Source organism: Mytilus edulis, chromosome 4 (genome assembly GCF_963676685.1).
Source record: "Mytilus edulis chromosome 4, xbMytEdul2.2, whole genome shotgun sequence".
Classification (NCBI taxonomy): domain Eukaryota; kingdom Metazoa; phylum Mollusca; class Bivalvia; order Mytilida; family Mytilidae; genus Mytilus; species Mytilus edulis.
In genome coordinates, this window is record NC_092347.1 from 74,067,632 (window position 1) to 74,088,927 (window position 21,296).

Sequence of the window (21,296 nt, forward strand, 5' to 3'; positions counted from 1 at the left end):
ATTATTATGATTTCGTAGTTTTCAGAAGTGTTTGGTCAAATTTGAAAATTTGTTTGAAAATAAATGCCAGACATGGTTTACAATCTAGACTTATTTACTTTGGGATGTTGCGTGTATATTTTTTTTTTATTGAAACCCTAGTCGTTTTTTAGAACACCAATGTTGACAAACTAAAACGACTGGTTTCCTGCGCAATTACATCACTTGGCTCGTTTTGAGTAAGAATAAACCAGTCATAACGTATCAAGACAGACAGAACAGAACTTCAACAAGACAGAATGGCAGACATAAAAGCATTGGAACACCCAACTTTGAAAGTTTGTTTCATTTAGATATTTTGTAGTATAATTCATTAAAGATTTTGTAACAGTCACAGTGTAATTTACATTTTCTGTACTAAGGAGAATGATCACGAAAAGTGAAAATTGACCCTAGCCTAAGATTTTATTTCTTTTAATCGGGTCAAACTGCTTGAAGTACATTTTCACATTGGAATAGTAGATATAATTATATGCGCAAACTTTTTTTTATAACTGAATATTTTAGATTTTAGGTTGTGGCTCAGGTTATTTCTAAAGCATACAAGGAAATTAAAAAAAAAGAATGAAATCAACATATTTTGGCACTATAAATTATTGCACACGAATTGGAAGTTCTATCAATAAAATTATGTAAATAATAGAGGTTCTACCTCACATGCTTCCAACAAAAAGATTGGACGAAAATATGAACATCGCAATCTCGAGTATTAAAATATTTTTCACCTGAAGCATGACAGACATTGAAAGTTTCTTAACTTCATAAGGGATAGTGCAGAATGGAATTGTACAGTATGCCAATATGCAATACAGACATGTACATTGCTGCATCACTTGTTTGTGATTGCTGCCTCGAGTAGTATCACCAAAATGTGTCAGTATAAAACAGGCTCTCCCTTGAAACTATTTGCGAGTATGGTCTCGAGAAATGATGGTAGTCTGTCAGAAGGTCATGATAAACTACTGCCTTGTGGTAAGAGAGAGCCATATCTGTTGCACGTTAAAGACACCCTTGCAGATTTTTCGAAAAAAAGCAGGCTTGCCGCTACAAGGCAGCACTCGCACCCGCAAAGTGGAAAGTGATTATTATAAGTTGTAATAACTTTTTTCCCAATCCACTGTAAATAAAACATGCTCCCTAAGGCAGCAACCATTTGATTTTCTGGGGGGGGGGGGCTATGGTTTTTTTTTCTGGAATTTTTTTTTTATTTTTTTCGTGACAAGTCGAAAACAATTTTTTTCTTTCAATTTTAGCATTACATATAGTGGCAGCTGAGGGTGAAACAAACAATTTTTTTTTCTCAGAATCAAAAACAAATTATTTTTTTCTCCAAAAACTGGAAACAAACTTTTTTTTCCAAAAAAAACCATAGCCCCCCCCCCCCCCCCCCCCCCCCCCCCCCCCCCAGAAAATCAAATGGTTGCTGCCTAAACAACATACTGGATTTGTAGAAACTGTCATTGTAAATAAAAATTGTATGCAATATGTTTAAATTCAAATAAAAGTTTTATTTTGGTACATATAATCAATTCCAGGGTATACGTACATTGGATTACATTAATGTAACAATAATGCAATGTAACCCCAGACAAAATTATTATTGTTATATTCATAATTAATCACTTCTTTACCCAGCCCTGCATTCCGGCAATTAGTCTCCAATGTAACAATAATTTTTATATGACTGCAAAAATTTTAATTTTTCTTCGTATATTGCTATCACGTTGGCGTCGTCCTGCGTCGTCGTCATCGTCCGAATACTTTAAGTTTTCGCACTCTAACTTTAGTAAAAGTGAATAGAAATCTATGAAATTTTAACACAATTGGTTTATGACCACAAAAGGAAGGTTGGGATTGGTTTTGGGAGTTTTTATCCCAACATTTTAGGATTAGGGGCCAAAAAGGGCCCAAATAAGCATTTTCTTGGTTTTCGCACTATAACTTTAGTTTAAGTAAATGGAAATTTATGAAATTTTGACACAAGGTTTATGACCACAAAAGGAAGGTTGGGATTGATTTTGGGAGTTTTGGTTCCAACAGTTTAGGAATTAGGGGCCAAAAAAGGGCCCAAATAAGCATTATTTTTGGTTTTCGCACAATAACTTTAGTATAAGTACTGGTAAATAGAAATCAATGAAATATAAACACAAGGTTTATGACCACAAAAGGAAGGTTGGGATTGATTTTGGACCCTTTGGTCCCAACAGTTTAGGAATAAAGGGCCCAAAGGGTCCAAAATTAAACTTTGTTTGATTTCATCAAAAATTGAATAATTGGAGTTCTTTGATATGCCGAATCTAACTGTTTATGTGTATGTAATTTTTGGTCCCGTTTTCAAATTGGTCTACATCAAAGTCCAAAGGGTCCAAAATTAAACTTTGTTTGATTTTTACAAAAATTGAATCCTTGGGGTTCTTTGATATGCTGAATCTAAGGTCCAAATCGGGGTCCAAAATTAAACTTTGTTTGATTTCATCAAAAATTGAATAATTGGGGTTCTTTGATATGCCGATTCTAACTGTGTATGTAGATTCTTAATTTTTAATCTCGTTTTCAAATTGGTCAACATAAAGGTCCAAAGGGTCCAAAATTAAACTAACATGTAGCTTGATTTTAACAAAAATTTAATTCTTGGGCTTCTTTGATATGCTGAATCTAAACATGTACTTAGATTTTTGATTATGGGCCCAGTTTTCAAGTTGGTCCAAATCAGGATCCAAAATTATTATATTAAGTATTGTGCAATAGCAAGAAATTTTCAATTGCAGAGTATTCAGCAATAGCAAGAAATCTTCAATTGCACAGTATTGTGCAATAGCAAGAAATTTACAATCTTCAATTGCACAGTATTGTGCAATAGCAAATATTTTCAATTGCACAGTATTGTGCAATAGCAAGAAATATCTAATTGCACAATATTGTGCAATAGCAAGAAATTTTCAATTGATTGGAGTTATCTTTCTTTGTCCAGAATAGTAGTTGAATCAACTTAAATTATTGTTTTATACAATATACAATGTATATTCACTTTTACTACCAACTGATAAATTAAAACAATCTTTACCATTCAGTGATAACAAGCACTTTTTTTACATTTTAATATTTTATGATGTATTTAAATGATTAGTTATTGCTATTTCTTCAATTTTTTTGAGAGGATTAATATTCAACAGCATAGTAAATTGCTCAAAGGCAAAACAAACATTTTAAGTTCATTAGACCACATTCATTCTGTGTCAGAAACCTATGCTGTCTCAACTATTTAATCACAGTCCAAATTTAGAGCTGAATCCAGCTTGAAAGTTGTGTCCATACTTGCCCCAACCGTTCAGGGTTCAACCTCTGCGGTCGTATAAAGCTGTGTCCTGTGGAGCATCTGGTTGTATTATGGTTACATTTTCATATAACCGTAGCTTGTGCCTAAATTATTCCTATTATCCTCAGATCATGAACCAAATTGTAGGTTGTTTAGATTTGTTGAAATTGAAGGCCACATATTGCAGAAAGTGAACCATAACCTACAACCAAAAAAACACTCATATATGTAGTACCGGTAAAAAAATAATGATAATAAAATTGACATATTGCAGAAAGTGAACCATAACCTACAACCAAAAAAACACTCATATATGTAGTACCGGTAAAAAAATAATGATAATAAAATTGACATATTGCAGAAAGTGAACCATAACCTACAACCAAAAAAACACTCATATATGTAGTACCGGTAAAAAAATAATGATAATAAAGAACATAGTTTTCTATTTAAATGTTCAGTTCCGTTCCTCATTACAGTAAAAGAAGTAAATTTAATCTGCATGTAATAAATGCTACTTAATTTGAATATATAAAAAAAAAAACACACCAAAAAAAGCAAACAAAAAGGCGTACAGGTAAACTAAGAAAAACAATAATGTGGTTAATTTCATCTTTAAAATTATGTGAATTTTATTCATTAGCATGAAATGATTTTTTGCAGGTTCCTTATGAAATATTGAATAAGAAGTTTCGTTCAGCACAGAAGACAATTGACAGAGAAATCTCACATGTACATACAGCTAGCAGTGACATTGAGGCCTGTCTAGAGGACAAAAAGAAAATAAAGGATGTGTCCAGAGTAATAGATAATATGGTAGAAAAACTTTGTCTTTTGAAAAGAAAGGTAATCATTAAGTTTTTTTTATTATGAATAAACATATAATATGGATTGAATGTCAATGTGACAGCAACCCCCCAAAAAGTTCACAAAATTAAATTATGACAAACTATTATATCATTGCAAATGGGTCAATCCATTAAAATTAATAAAATATTAGGTGTGTAGACTATACCAACTGGAGAAAATTAAATAGCCTTATCTTTGTGCTCAACCAGCCAAGTCTTGTAAAAATGCAAACTGGCCTGCAAAAATCATCTACAGGCCATTGAATCTAACTAAGTTTTACGTAAAATTCAGCTACATGTACATGTAGCCTACAGGCCTGTAGATTCAAAAGTTAAATGTAAAGACTGAGGATGTCATTTATATATAACTGTATTAAATTTAGTGAAAGTCAGGGATTGAGAGTCAATGAGAAGGCCACAGACCCATTTATGTTTAAAGTGTCTAAAAGAAAAAGTCAAACTCAGCAAACAACTACATGTGTTAAAATAAATAATTCTTTAAAAATTGCAGAGATCGGTACATGTACAGTTCAGTTTAGCTTTTGAGTTTAAAGTGAAGTAAATATGTGACACAAGTTTTGTGAGTGTTACTGATTAACATATGACTGTTTACCAATATCTAGTTTGTAACTTGACAGATTATGGTTAAAATCTTCAACACACTACCAAAGATATTTCACCGCCTGACATACACAAATCTTTCGCTATCAGCAAGGTTTGTGCTTAGTCTTTTCCAAGGCTCTTCTCCAAGTGTAAGTCTTTTACACAACTTACATTTGCAGCGACAATTGCCTGGAAATGATAAGTTGTTGACTTTGTTTTTGTTTATGATTTCCAATTGTTGCCTTGGAAAAATATATTACAAACATGATTAAATAGCTTAGGATACATAGTACATTTTGTAATTAGATATTTAGAAAACCTTTCTTATGTCATAGGCTGACGAGAGTATAAATGAAGAGCTTGAAGCAGCCAGAGTAATAAAGAGACGAGTAGATCACCTTAAAGAAGCTGAATTACTTCACCCTCATACTAAACCTTTATGGCACAAAAAGAGATTAGACAGAATGCTGGTTGAATACTTTCTTAGAGCTGGGTTTTACAACACAGCTATCAAACTGGCTCAGCAATCTGAAATAGAGGTATAATATTATGATTGTACCTATATATCAAGTGATCTGCAGATGTGACATCATTGTTTATGACATTTTTTTATTGGAAAATGACGCAGTCATTGTTCCATTACTGGCGACCTGAACTTCATTACATTTCTCTGCCTACCGCGCTTGGTTTCGTATTTACTATTTTCTATACAAACTGAAATTTGCTTGTGTTATCATTATGTATGAGAGGTCATTGTGTAGTAATCAGCCAGGAACCAGTTTACAAACTAACTGGTTTCTGCTTGTATTCCACTACACTCGAACAAAGTGTTGTAGTTTGACGGGAACCAGTTTAGAATTTGTAAACTACAAAACGTAATCGGTTATTGTTCATTCCGGTTTGGTGTTTCATACCGACTTTTATGGTTTGAATAAGCTTAAGACCCTTCAAACATTAATGTGATAGGTATATTAAAGACTGTTTTACAAAAGGATGGAACTGTTTTGCTTTCAAAGTCGTACTATAGTGATATCTGTTATGTACGGATTTCCACTTTCACCGGTTAATTTCTTCTTTTACACATGCTTTTGAAACTTCCTGTTTAAACATCGCAAGTTTTAAAATTGTTTTTTGAGTGAATTTAACTTATTTTAACAATCATGAAGCGTTCCAGAATCATTTTCAAGCAGTTTCTTCTTCTCTTTGATGATGGAAAATAGGTTTTTCTCAAGAAAATACCGCAAACGATCGCAGAGGAATTGAAACGTACAAGTCAAGTCGGCACCTGGTTAAATTGGCATCTAAGTCAAATCGGCACCTATTTGACGTCAATTCAGCATCCAATAATATTTGTTATAATATTTTCTATTCAATTAATTAATAACTGTTACCAAGTACATAGTGAATATGTTGTTGTGTATAAAGGTAAACAACGAAGCCCTTACCCAAGCTGTTGTTTTAACAATTAGACAATTATTAAAATAAAATGGAAAACTATGAGTCCCTTTCAATAAATCAAACTTTCATGCCAAATAATAAGCAAATTTAAGGTGTTTTTTCAGTAAAGTTTAAAAAGCATTAAACAAACAATCCTGTAAAATGCTCAACTGGTTTAAATAATGCATAAACATATCCTATATCTCATGTATTAGTCCAAATAATTATGACGTCTGGCAAGGCTATTTTATTTTTTTTCTGTGATGTCTTCCTATGAAGTTGGTAGGAAGGCGTCCCAGAAAAAAATTAACATAGCCTTGCGGTCATAGAAAGGTGTCCCAGAATAAAATTAAAAATCCTTGCCAGACGTAATAATTATTTTGACTACTCATATATATATCATTAAAAATACACCAAAAAAGTCATTAAGTTGAGAAAAATAAATATATACAAAATGTACATGAACACCCAAAAATGTGAAAGTTAGTATTTAACTCTTTTTGCTTAAATACTGAAAAAAATTCTGGCAACCCCTTACTTATTTTTTACTCTTTTTGCTTAAAATACTGTTAAAATTTATATTTAACATGGGTGACGAATTGTCGATTTAACCAGGTGCTGATTTGTCCAGGTGCCAATTTAACCAGGTGCCGGTTTGACTAGAATTCTTTGACAAATGTTTGAAATTACCTGAGTTTCATTAGACCTTTGATAACAGTAACAAAAAGATTATTTACTTAATATTTTGTGGGAGAAGGGGGTTCAGACTATGTGGTATCAGGTCTGTTCGCGCCCAATACACTTTCGCACCCTACACGTTCGCACCTCGCACGTTTGCACCCAAGGTCCGTTTGCACTCTACTCATTCGCACCCAATTTTAATTCAAATTCAAGTTGAATAATTGGAAAATCATGATTGTTGTTTTAAATTGCTTTGGTGTAAATACTGAATGTATTTATAGCTTGGTATGAGTAAAACATTGAAGATTTTTAAGGAAAAACACAAAAGATAATTGTTTTTAACAGCTTGGTCCCTTTGATCTGAAACAACGAAACAATAAAATATAGGAACCAAAATATAGCAATCCACTATTATAACCAAAACATGATAAAATCTATTCAACACACAGAAAAAAACATAGTCAGAATCTCACTTCATTTTGAAAGAAGTCAATGAAACAAAGTTATAGCAATACACTGACCAAAACATGATTAAGAGTTATTCAACACAAAATAAAACGTTGACAAAATACCACTTTATTTAGAAAGGATTATTATAACTTTTAACAATACGCTATCTAAAACATGATTAAGATTTATTCAACACAAAAAAAAATGCTGTCTCACTTTATTTTGAGACAATGACAACAATTATACTTATAAGAAAACACTTGCTTACAGAGTTATTAAACACAAAACCAATTAAGATTGGGTGCGAACATGTAGGGTGTGAAAGTGAAAGGGGCGAACATGAGTGGGCGCGAACGGACCCGGATTCAGACTATGTACCAGTGAGAAATATACAAGCCTTTCTACGGTATTTATTTGTACAATTCAGGTAGTCTTGACCTATTCATTTGTCTTAAAAAACAGCCAGTTGTCACCTTCACTTCACACACACACACATATACGAATATCAATTATATGCTTACGAGACATGTTGCATTGTTAAACTAATTACGGTATGTGAAAATCAAGACTTGCATAAAAACTATCCCAATATTAGAGACAGTGGCGTCATTTTTCTTCAGAGCTTTCAGCTCTTTGATTTTGAATTTTTGTGGGTAATCACAATTGAGACTGAGTCTTATAAAATTACATCTATCCAAATGCAGCTTTGTTCCGCTTTTTAAGTTCTGTATCTACCCCCCACCCTACTCCCCTCCCCAGAAAAAACATTTTTTTTTTTTTTAAATAAAGAAGGGATATACTGTTACATCTTCAACTTAAAAGCATTAAAGTAAATACCAGACGAGTTATAACTAATTAGCACATCAAATTTCCAAATTTTTTTTAATAGCAATATACATTGTGTTCTACAGTGTCTTTACTCGGTAAGGACGTTAGTCAAACTGTTTTGAGTTCTTTTTCCGTTTTACTGATTTTAACTTGTTTCAGAAAATATTAGCTCATGCCTTTACTTCTATTTGTTAATTTGGACCTAGAGTTATTCATAGTCACATATCATAATCAATGTCATGTTGGAATAGACATGATGTTTCGTTGTAATCATTGTATACTACCCTAGTATGAATTGGTCTGTATACAGCCACAACTACATAAACCTGGTAGTTGCAGAAAGTGAAATTCGCTTTTAAAACATCAGGGCATTTTATTTTGCTACTATCACCCTATATCATGTATATATCGAGAGCAAACCTAAGTTCACTAGGTTATATGAGTTTATTTGTCTTCTTAAAATAAATGATGTCTCTCATGACATGTGTTTTTAAGGAAAAATTTGAAATACATTAATATTGAATTATATTTCAGGATTTGACAAATATTGAGCTTTTCCTGACCTCAAAAAAGATCGAAGAATCTTTACAAAGAAAAGAAGTGGTACCTTGTCTTACATGGTGTTATGAAAATAAAAACAAACTGAGGAAAATGAAAGTAAGTTTTCTTAATTTAGATAATTTAATCAATATTCATTTATCATGTTTATAGATTGGTAAATGCAATTAAGGTCCTCATATCATAGACTTCATGGTTTACAATTTTTATACATTTTGTCTGTTGGGTGGAATATAAAAATATGCCAACATGCTTGCTTGGAAATAGGAAGGTTAAATCAAAGCATCATGTAGCGAGAGTACCAACCTCTCTGGCATTTTTACAGCGGATTCCATTGAGTGTGTAGTGAAAGGTAATAGCTTGTTAGCTGAACCGTGAAGTCATTATTAGGTGAGGTATACTACCCTCCTTTCGAAGTAGAATAGTCCAACAGACAGATCGATTGTTTTTTTGTCAGACTAGTCTATTCTTAAAGTAGGGTAGTTTACCTAACCTAACAATGACTTCACGGTCCAGCTAACAAGCAAGCTAACCAAAGATATTACCTTTGGCTACACACTCAATGGAATCTGCTGTAACGACTATTTTTATCTGGAAGACATATGTCACACATTTGGACTAAAATGATGTTGTTGCATTTGTAAGATACACATCCTTGCAAAACGTAATATTAATCCTCACTTGGCAGTGTTATCTGAATCAAAATCACTTAAAATTTGGATTTCCATACTCAATGTTTACACTTATAACCTCACAAGGACAACACCAGTCACACATTGTATTAAAACTTGTATAGTTTGATAAAAAAATATTTATTTTCTTTATACTTGTTTCTTTGCAGAGTACCTTAGAATTTAAACTAAGAAAACAAGAGTTTATAGAACACATAAGAAACAGCAGATGTTTAGAAGCAGTAAAGTAAGTTGAGATGTTTTTCTATCTAGAGCATGGGTTAGAAGAAAAACTGTTTGATATAAGTAACTGCACCATGAGAGTTGGTGCAAAGCGTTCCACTGACAACATATGAAACACTATAATAACTAACTAGGATGATATATACAGTCATATACTAATACAAAATCTTTTTAAGATAACAAAAAAAAGTTTTAATCTTTTTGAAACATTAAAAACAAGAATTAGTGTGCATAAGAAACTTGCCCTGCTTGCACTTTTACATTTCCATGTTCAGTAAACCAAGAAATCCAGAACAAAAGCCTAATTTTGCATATATTATATACTGAGCTTCAAATTGAAATGACCACAATTTCATCATAAACTGCCTTAAACCAAAACTATAACCTGATAGAGGAGTTGATCAGAAAACCCTGTGTAAAAAACATCAGGCCCCTTCATTTTGAAAAAGTTCAACATCTACAAACAATATTAATAAGCTGTATCATACATTATATTTAGATTTCTAACCTCCAGGATAACATCCAATCAAATTTAAATATAATGTATTCAGGTTTAACTCCTCCTTTTTAAATTGTTTGCAGATTTCTAAGCAAACATTTATACAAAATATAAATCAATTGCTTTAAAAAAGCAATTGTAGGGGGTCTTTCCCCCTTTAAGATTAATTGAATTGGGGCGGGGGGGGGGGGGGGGGGTTTGTTTGTTTGTTTGTTTGTTTGTTTGTTTCTGTATGGGGTCTATATTATTGTTACCGGAGAAGTTTCATGTTTAGTTTGGAAAGTTTTTCTTTTATTTTTTTAGGTACAGCGCGCGCGCCACATCACGTGACACGGGTTTATAATAACGAAAAGATAGTCTTTTTAATTCTTTTTAGGTGGGGACTTTGAACAGGCAACATGTATAGAGACGGAATGCACACAATGTAATTTCTTTTGTCATTGTAGGAAATTGACATTTTGATGACAGTTCACAAGCAGTGCATGATTTGGATTTATTTGATCCGGTGTAACTTTAAAACACATTTATTGATTATTTTCTGATAATGTACATTTTTCAGCACCTGTTTGTAACACAGATTAGTATTTCAATCTCGGAGCGGACATTTTATTGTAGGCTTTTACTGAAATTTACGGACCTAGCAAGCAATTTTTACGGCATTGCAATTTCTTTTCTCTAGGAAAAGCTTTGAGAGATATCTGCACCAAGTTTTTTTATAAACTTTTAGTACATGTATGCCCTGCTGACTGCAAATTTTGAGGTCGATTGTATTTGTAGTTTCAGAGTACATGTGGATTTTTTTTTCAGAAGTGACGCAAGAACAATATTAAATTTCAATTTTTCATGAAACATGATTGATTGATCATGATCATGATTGATTGATTGATTGATTGATTAGTTGGTTGGTTGGTTGGTTGGTAAAACATGTTGGATAGGGCCAATTGAAACAGCGAAAAAGAAACAAAAAAGATCTTGGACCCTATATTAAACACACGAGACGGAAACATGATTGATTGATTGATTGATTGATTGATTGATTGATTGATTGGTTGGTTGGTTGCAGAGATGGGTCCGATTACTTTCAATGTAATTGATTAAATTACAATTACTTTGTCATTTGTACGATTAAATTAAATTAATGATTACATCATTTCTGAAAGTATCTGATTAAATTAATGATTACATTGGCAAAGTAATCATGATTACATCTGATTACAATGAATTTAAATACAAAACATTTTGAATGATGTGGATGAATAAACGTTTAATATAACTATAGCATTTTTGAGAACATATTTTATTTGGTTCAATTATAAAATGATAACTTCAAATTAAACGTCATCTATTTAAATAAACACCAAATTTCACTACATATATATATATATATACATTACACTTTATCACCAATTTTCTCTAAATTATTTTGAATTAAATTTAATAAAGATATATCATAATCAAGAGTTTTTTTGTTTGTCTTCTGACCTCTTTCATAATTTATATGTATTCCAAGTTGCAGTTTATGGAAGTTTAAATATGGATGAAATAAAGTTACATTTGTACCAGTTAAAACTATGTTAAATTTTAATAGAAATGTTTAATCAAATTGTAAACAATATGTATTAAAGTACTAAAAACTATTGCATTTTACAGGTCCAGTCCAAATACCAAAAAAAGTTTAAACAACATATTTGTCCAACTTTTAATTTAGTTTGTGCTAATTAGATAAATTTTCATGTCTGATTTATCTTTTATCACATATATTTCCCTACAGCTATACTCAATTGGTAATTACAATAAAAACAAACCTTAATTAGTCTCCTACCTGTCAATTCAAAGTTGACAAAAATCACAAAAATTAACAAAAGATTATAATTCAGGTTTAAAGAAAAGTATTACTTGAATATATAACAGTTATTATCAAATATTAATATGAAGATCATTAAATGATGAATATACATGTATGTACAATATCTTTTACCAAGATAAAAGGTATACAATTGTATTATATGTCTCTGCTTAGGCTAATGATGACTTTTCAATACTGTAACAGTTTATTTTTAACTGAAGTAGACAAGCTTAAAGTAACCAAACCATTTTAGTATGTTAAAAATTTATCAAATATGAACAAAGAGGTTCATTTAATGACCAAAAACACAATTTTAGAAATTTTTTCATTGTAATCAGAATGTAATCAAAAAGTAATCACGATTACAGGGTATTTTGAAAAGTAATTGATTAAATTAAATTACATGTAATCAGATTTTTGGCTGATTAATGATTACACTGATTACTTGAAAAATTGTAATCAATTACAGCTGATTAACGATTACAATTACAATTACCCCAAGTCTGGTTGGTTGGTTGGTTGGTTAAACACGTTGGATAGGGCCAATTGAAACAGCGAAAAAGAAACAAAGAAGATCTTGGACCCTATATTAAACACACGAGACGAGACGGAAACATGATTGATTGATCATGATTGATTGATTGATTGATTGATTGATTGATTGATTGGTTGGTTGGTTGGTTGGTTGGTTGGTTGGTTGGTTGGTTAAACACGTTGGAAAGGGTCAATTGAAACAGCGAAAAAGAAACAAAAAAGATCTTGGACCCTATATTAAACACACGAGACGGAAACATGATTGATTGATTGATTGATTGATTGATTGGTTGGTTGGTTGGTTGGTTGGTATGTTGGTTGGTTGGTTGGTTGGTTGGTTAAACACGTTGGATAGGGCCAATTGAAACAGCGAAAAAGAAACAAAGAAGATCTTGGACCCTATATTAAACACACGAGACGAGACGGAAACATGATTGATTGATCATGATTGATTGATTGATTGATTGATTGATTGATTGGTTGGTTGGTTAAACACGTTGGAAAGGGTCAATTGAAACAGCGAAAAAGAAACAAAGGAGATCTTGAACCCTATATTAAACACATGAGACGGAAACATGATTGATTGATTGATTAATCATGATCATGATTGGTTGATTGATCATGATCATGATTTGTTGATTGATCATTATTGATTGATCATGATTGGTTGGTTGGTTGGCAAACACACATAAATTCTTCAAGTCGTGCCCCAAATCACATATGTACATGACCTTGACCTTTGACCTTGTGACCTTTGTCAAGGTCATTGCTTCACAATGTCATTGCAAAAGACCCTATGGATCAAGGACCTTTTGTTTAAAGTTTTGCCTAATAATGGCTTTTTATAAACCATCAATGGGGGTTATGTCCCTTACATAATGGTAAAACCAATACAGTCATAAAGTAACAAAGTTGCCCCTTGAAGTACTGAACATTTTTCACTGCTTAAATTTTCTGTATCTATAACCATTCAAGAATTATAGGGAAATCAAAGACATATGAAAATCTAAAATATGACCTTGACCTTTGACCTTGACCTAATTTTCTAAGTTAGGACCCAGGGGACTCAAATAAAATCATTCCAGGGTTATACGGTTAACGGTTTATGGGTTAACGGTTTATGAGTTAAAAAAACATACCGACAAATTTATTCCGTAAAGGTACATAACTCCTATAAAATTTCATCGAATCGCTTCGATCCAAATTAGCCAAAAATTCCTGAGGATGTAACGAACAATTTGTCAAAAGAATTTTGTCGCTTTCTTATTTTGTTACGAAGGAGATGCACACACATGACAAACAGTGAATAGGGAGATAACTCTTACAAAGAAAATGGTTCGGCTTAGCAGGGTGAAATTTAAAAGCGCATAAACTATACGATACAATATGAAAAAAATCTAAGCGACATATTGCGAAACAAACATTTATCGCAAGAACAAAATTTGGCGGAAAAAAAAAAAATAATAATAATAATAATCAGAACAAATACAATAGGCTTTCCACAGAAAAGTGGAAAGACCTAATAAAGCAAACAAGCCAACCACAAAGTTTCATTCTACAAGCATTATGATATTAGCTCTAATCTTTTTTTATTCTTCTAGACATGCAAGAAAACATTTTTCTGTACTAGAAGATGACCAAAAACTGGCAGAGGTTCAGAGAGTAATGGGTTTATTAGCATTCCCGGGATGTTCTTCCAAATCACCTTATAAGGTGAGTAGCTAGATTTATCATTCTTCAAGAACACTTTACAAGAGAAATAGGACTGTTATAACTTATATGTTGTTTTTTATTTGGATTGTTGTCAAAATGAGATTTTCTAGATTACCATACAAATGAAATTAATACATGTTATAAAGAGTGTCATAGGAATATTTGAAATATCAAAGTTGTTTTGCAAAATCACCATACAAATTAAAGTAAATAAAAAAGTTATAGGCCTGTTAACATTACTGGCTTGTTCTTCAATTTATCTTACAAAATATGTGAAATTTCTTGTTATTTAAGTCTAGCTTTGACAGAGTCAAAAAGCAAGACATGGGTATGCTGTTTCTGGCCTCTGCTGCATTGTCAACAATGTATTAGTTTGTAATTAGGTCAAATTATGGGGAACCACTATTGGTTTTAATGTCAATGATATTTGTTATGCAGTTGTCTCGCCTGTGAAGGACAGCAAGACATAAGGATGGCTTTTCATGGTGGTGGCGTTAACAATTGTTAAATGTTCTGCTTAAGATAGATCATTTATATTTAATATAAAGTTGCATTACCATCAGTACATATCAGTTTGACAACTACTTTGGGTCTTGCTTTTTAGGTCGTGGTCCAGCAACTTTCAATATAAAGTTTTCTGCATGAGTTAGTGTGATAGGATAGATCTACTTGATAGATCAATGATATTTTGTATGAAGTTGAATTGCAATAAGTTCATATCAGTGAGGGGATTATTATGAGGCTCTGCTCCCTACTGGCTATGGTTCAGTGACTTTTAAAATAATCAGCAATTTTCAATAACATATATTCTGCTTAAGTTAGTTTGGAATGAACTACTTCCATTTGGTCAATGATATTTTCTATAAAGTTCATTACTATCAGTGCATGTAAGTTTGACTTCTGTTTTAAGGCCCTGGCCCCTTAGGTCATGTTCCAGTGACTTTCAATCAATTAACAATTTTTGATAATAAAAAAAATCCTTTTGAATTTTTCTTTCTGTATGAACCTTGATATTATTTATTCCTTTACTTGATTATTTTATTTTCTTCTACAAATTTATTTGGATATTTTCTCAGACAGGCTTTTTGACATATTCCCATTTATATGTTACAAAAAATATGCTCTTTTTTGTATTTGATTGCTAATGGAACAATTTAAGATAATGTGTAATATTTATATAATGTTTGTAATTACAGGACTTATTGGATGAGAATTCCTGGGCTGACCTTGTGAAACAATTTAGATTTGAAAATTTCAAACTCCACCAACTTAATACAGATTCTGTGTTCACGATTACCTTACAAGCAGGTCTTTCAGCATTAAAAACACCGTATCCTTTACACTATGATAATATTATATAATATGCTTAATAACCAATATGTTTACTGTTTATTTTATTATTTTTTGAGAAGAGCAATAACAACCTCATGCGAGTCTTAAGTTAAATCAAAGTTTTGTGAATTTCTATTTATTTTGGCAAACAATAAAAACCAATAAATCAAAAAATAAGGAGATGTGGTATGATTGCCAATGAGACAACTATCCAACAAAGTTCAAATGCAGATGATGGAAACACACCACAAATTTCAGATGGAGTTTACACACATAAAGTATAATTAATACAAAGTAGATTTTGGAAGTAACGACTTGTATTAGATGAACCATTTATTCATCACTTTTTTTTAACAACTGTAGCCAAGGTCATGATTGACCGTGATTTGGAGGGTTATAAAAATGTTTGTCTAACCTCCTGATTCATGTTTACCTCCTCCTAATGGACAACTTTCGAGTTTGATGCATTTCCGTCAAAAACGCTGGTTTTAGTGAACGTCATTTGTGCGTTTAGGGGCGTCATCACATCCATTCCAATGTTGAGCGAGTGGTTGGAAATTTATAATTCTATATTGTACAAATTATTCGGCAAATTGAATTTTCAAAATTGAAAACCGGCACTGCTGTCATTGGGGAATTTTCATTAAGTACCTACAAAACGACCATTATTTCTAGTTTATCCTGCACAATAATGATCACTAAGACGCTTGATGAATGTAAATAGTCCAGGGATACCGACGACCCCCTCAATCTGGTAAATGACGTCATTAAGGCGCGTATAATTGACGAGTTTTTACCGATGACGGATGAACTCAAAAGTGGTCTATAGGGTGACTCATAATCTAAGATGATGTTTGACATAATTTATCTTAACTGAAACAAGTATGTGTTACAAGCAACATGCAATGAGAAAAAGCTCTGACTGTCCAGTCTGTAACTGTCAGCTGAATGAACTGGGGAAAGGCTTACCATACTCACACTGTGCTAATTCTAAATTGATATGTGCTATCTCTGGTCAAGCTCTCAATGAACACAATCCACCGATGGCATTACCCAATGGTCATGTTTATGGATATAATGTAAGTGATTATTGAGATTTGGGTTCGCAAAATTTAAACTATTTTGATTATTTGAAAATATGCAATGCAACTCTTCGAAGGAACCTTCCATTCTGTAAACCTCTGTTTAATTTAAACATGCATGGAAGGCTCATTGAAAAATGATGGAATTCTCTCTTTCTCTCTCTCATGAACCAAAACAGAGCTTCCTGTAATTTGTTTTCAGACTTCATGTGAGCAGACTATAATGCATGATTCATTTTGAAACCCACTGTTTTCACCTGTTAACTGTTTACTCATACATGTATATTCTTACGCATACTGATCCAGAGATGGGTATGAAATTTTTGTGACATTTTTCTAAGGAACTACAAATTTGAGCACTTAAAATTAAGTTTCAACATTACTGTGAGCATTATATACCGTTTGATTATATTTTCTCATCCTTTGCTCCTCAATTCCTGATAACTAAATACCAAGTGTAGGTGTATCAACTATGAGCAGTAGCTAACAGTTCAACTTGTTTATAATAAAATCACTTGAAAATCTATTACAGAATAAACTTTTAAAATCCTTGCATAATAATTATAGAATAATTATTCTGATTTTTTACAGTCACTAAATGAGATGGCCGATGGTAATGATGGTAGAATTGTTTGTCCACGAACAAAGGAGATATTCCATATAGACGAAACAGAGAAAGTGTTTGTCATGTGATTGTTTGCTCATGAACAAGAGAGATATTCCACAATAAATGAAACAGAAAAATATTTTTCTTATGTGATATGTTGAACATTTGACATAGATTCAGTTCACATGTTGAACATTTTTATGTCTGAAGATGTCTGGTATAAAAGGACTTGATGCATGAAATGTAAATGAAATCTTATATATATTGCATAATTCATTATATTCTTCATTTGTTAGTCATTTGTTACAGATTCATTTCAGACATTGAACACTTATTTTTTTTGCGATGTTTGGTATATAAAGACGTGATGTACATGAAATATAAATGTAATCTAATATGTATTGCATTATAATCATTTTTTTCTTCATTTAACTTTCATTTTCATTGACTATTGTATATCGTTTTGCTTTTAAAGCATAATTTGTGATTCATTTTGAGTAACAGATTACATGAATAAGCATGTAGACAGATTTTTATTTGCATGAATATTTGCATGATTCTTAACCATCAATATTTATCATCCAGTGAGAAAGAGTTGTAGACTCAAAATGTTCTTTCTAGGTAAAACTTTACATTAGCTTGCTGCTATCTGTGATAGTCATACACTAAACCTTTTTGTGTTAAGACAGGATGCCATAGGAGATTTGGATCACAACTGTGTAAAACTTGCTTGTGAGAACTTTGTAACAAGGTATTATAATGAGTCTTTATCCTTTATGAAAAGTCAGTGTTTTCTTTATAATTTAGAAGGATGATGTTTGAAAGAATGGTGGTAATGAGTATTGAAGGAAGAGGACTTATAAAGAGTAATAGGGAGTTTTAAATTTATAAGGATTTGTACTTAAATTAATGGATGGGGCACCACCAATATGACCATGCATTTGACCTTTTGGGTAAACACTGTATGAAGTGTTATAGTACAGTTCTTGTAAATTTTAGTGAAATAGTGTTAACACAGACCAAATAACTTTTGTACAACAAGTTTTCTATTGTTTTGGTGTCTGCAATGTCTTAAAACTATAATTTCAAGGAAACATGATTAGTTTTGTACCAATGAATAAATGTACATTTATGGTCAACAGTGATTAACATCAGTAAAGTTTGACCTACTGTTGATTTTCATTTGAACAATTTGGTAAAATGTTTGGTACCAACAGTCTGATTACTTGTTTAAGTCTAAGTTTTCTTAATTGTTTATGTTTGTGTATAGATTGGTTGCATGTTTATGTATTGCTCATATTTTTTGTATGTTTGAACAAAGTATCAGTGTAATCACTACATACATGTCCACATCCAACTCACAAAAGACACAGCCATTTTGTTTTGTGTGCAAGTGGATATTCTAACTTTGTGCAGTAAGATAAAGGTGACAGGACCCATTCATTATTCATGCATCAGTCCAGTGGCTTTAATTAATTTGATATCTGATGTAAAAATCTGTGTTCAACAACTAATTTCCGTTATCAGATATTAAATCAGTAACAGTCTTTGATTAGTCAACAAAAAAATCTGTTCTTCAATACCAAATGAGCTCCAAACATATAGCATTTTAGTGTGAAGTTGAATATAATATAACAACTCTGATTTAAGGCCAGGTAAAGTAATGTTATATTATTTCAATACAAAATAAGATATGAAACAAGTGAATTTGGTATACATATACCATGTATACATATATATTTATAGAATGGAATCATTTTGACATAATCAGATTCAGAGATGCAAACAGTTTTTTTTTCCTGTCAGACATTGGGGCCTACAGGGTACGAAGTTTTGCCAGACCCATCACATTTCTGCCAGACCTATATTTTCACTCAAAATAATCTATGTAAAAACTTTGTAATATGTCTATAAATAACAATGAAATGTAACTGTTTCCTGTTAAGGGGTTTCCCGAATTTTCCCGCTAAAAAGCACATGGCTTTCAACAATTCTAAACAAAGCATTCAATTTGTGATCATGGATTTACAGCTTTAATTAATTGAATTTGGATATAGATATTCAACTTAAGGTACAGTCAGGCAATGTTTTTACTTTTTTCTGGATTAAAACTAATTTGAAAGAAAAGTTTAAAAAATAAAATATATTGTGAATATTCAGTGACCCATAGATTTTTTGAACTCTGCTACGGAGGTTAAAGTTACGTCATTTTTCAAACCAATGGTGTGTATTCTCTGTTACAACTAAATAACTGCGTTTGATATAAATATTTCAATAAATTAACGATGTCAAACATACGATTTCAAAACTGAAATTTATACTGCAAAAGGTTTTATTTTTATTTTTTAAGGAAGGATATTTGGAAGGTGTCAGGCTATAATAGTTATCATTAAAACAGTTTTTGAACTCCCGATTTCTATTATGTAATCGAAGCCTTGAATGTTGTTCTATCTAATCATGCAACGTGGTTGTAAATTCACAATTTTATAAACAAAATACTCTGCCAGGAGCGACGGGGAATTAAGTTTTGGCTGACCCAAGCAGACTAAAATATTGACGGCCATCAGGTCCTGCACAGCAACGAGTTTTGCCGGACCTGCATAAATTCTGCCCCTTAGGTCTGACAGGTCCGACGATTAGTTGCATCTCTGTAATCATAATATTTATTTATCAATGCCACTGGATGTAAATCATACTACAATCAACCACTTATCACACAATAATATTTGCTGGGTCAAATGTTTACATTTTTAAAGCTGCATTTTACATTTTATGTTCAATTTTTGATAACATATATTTATGTGAATCTAGTCATTAAGTTCTGCTATCAGATCTAGATCAAATCAATTGTAAATCATTATGGGAAGGTATGGATTATTGCATTTGACTGGAATGCATGATATTTAAGCAGTTCTATGTGAGAGGCCTTTTTTTACTTAAGGAGTCCGATAACTAAATATTAGAGTTTACTTTTGGCAATGATACGCTAAATGCTTGTCCTATGTTAATGTAAGTTTAGTTAAAACATAGATATGGGGAAGAGTTATTTTATTATAGCTCTATTGGGTTGGGACTTGAAAAATAAAGAAATCCAAAATTGGTATGGTTATGCTTTAATCCAGTATGAGCTGTTTCTATATAAATAATGTAAATGCGTCGGGGGGGGGGGGGGGGGGGGGGGGGGAAATATCAAATAATTACATATATTGTACACTTTTTTAAGAATACTTACTGTAACAAAATATCAGTTTTTACTTAATATGTTGGTGCATTAAATATATATATAATGGTGTGTTGCTTATATCTCAATATCTGAATATGTTGCAGTCAAATGATGATTTTACCAATTTGCTGATTGGATCAATCAAATTTAATTTAAGAGAGGCAAACATTTCAATTATTATCCCTTCCCACAAAATTTCCTACTTAGCAGTAGGATAGATGTTTCTTACTGCAATTTGGTCAATTTTTTATCACACTGCAAAGGCAGAATGGCATCACATCCTGTCCAGTCAATGTCATGTTTTTGTACAAAAAACAGTATAGTAGACAATTAAATTTGACATACTGGGTAAAACATTTCCAAACTGATAAAGCATGTAATGTTTTGTTAATAAATCTTCATGAATTGATTACTTTTTGTTATTTTATTTTGTGTCAAATTTTAATACCAAAATGAACATTATTTGTATGTTCCACTATTGATTTTTTTCTGGACTGTCCTTAACCAAATATTCATTTTGAATTTCACAGTTATTTGTTGATACCACATGCCACTATTTGCCTGAAGTACATTATGTTATCCATGTCTCTCTTTTGATGCTTCAAAATTCAAATGATTGCTTGACCTCTGTAGATATTGACTTGAGTTTTGGATTTGCTTATGTTATTACCTTCTTGCATGGAATGACAGGCTTTATTTAGTTAGACAAACTTTTGATAAAATTGTAGCTTTCGGGCTTGGAAAATTGGATGGAAATACAAATGTTTTTGTTTATTTAAGTTCACA

At 31.8% G+C, this 21,296-nt stretch overlaps 1 protein-coding gene across 1 annotated transcript; it reads left to right on the plus strand.

Annotated features, from left to right (window-relative positions):
* The first annotated feature begins 204 nt into the window (after positions 1 to 204).
* LOC139520476 (E3 ubiquitin-protein transferase MAEA-like) lies at positions 205 to 20,919 on the plus strand. The gene is made up of 9 exons (XM_071313126.1): positions 205 to 317; positions 4,019 to 4,201; positions 5,142 to 5,345; positions 8,737 to 8,859; positions 9,602 to 9,678; positions 14,155 to 14,266; positions 15,463 to 15,596; positions 16,482 to 16,677; positions 17,272 to 20,919. The coding sequence occupies exons 1-9, from the start codon at positions 279 to 281 to the stop codon at positions 17,371 to 17,373; spliced, it is 1,170 nt and encodes a 389-aa protein (XP_071169227.1). The 5' UTR covers positions 205 to 278; the 3' UTR covers positions 17,374 to 20,919.
* Positions 20,920 to 21,296: the final 377 nt, after the last annotated feature.

Bases quoted from the DNA above. Each gene is read 5' to 3' on its own strand.
- LOC139520476 (XM_071313126.1), top strand. From the start codon at position 279: ATGGCAGACATAAAAGCATTGGAACACCCAACTTTGAAA. The intron at 4,202-5,141 runs GTAATCATTAAG...CTTATGTCATAG, and splicing joins TTTGTCTTTTGAAAAGAAAG to GCTGACGAGAGTATAAATGA. The intron at 14,267-15,462 runs GTGAGTAGCTAG...TTGTAATTACAG, and splicing joins CTTCCAAATCACCTTATAAG to GACTTATTGGATGAGAATTC.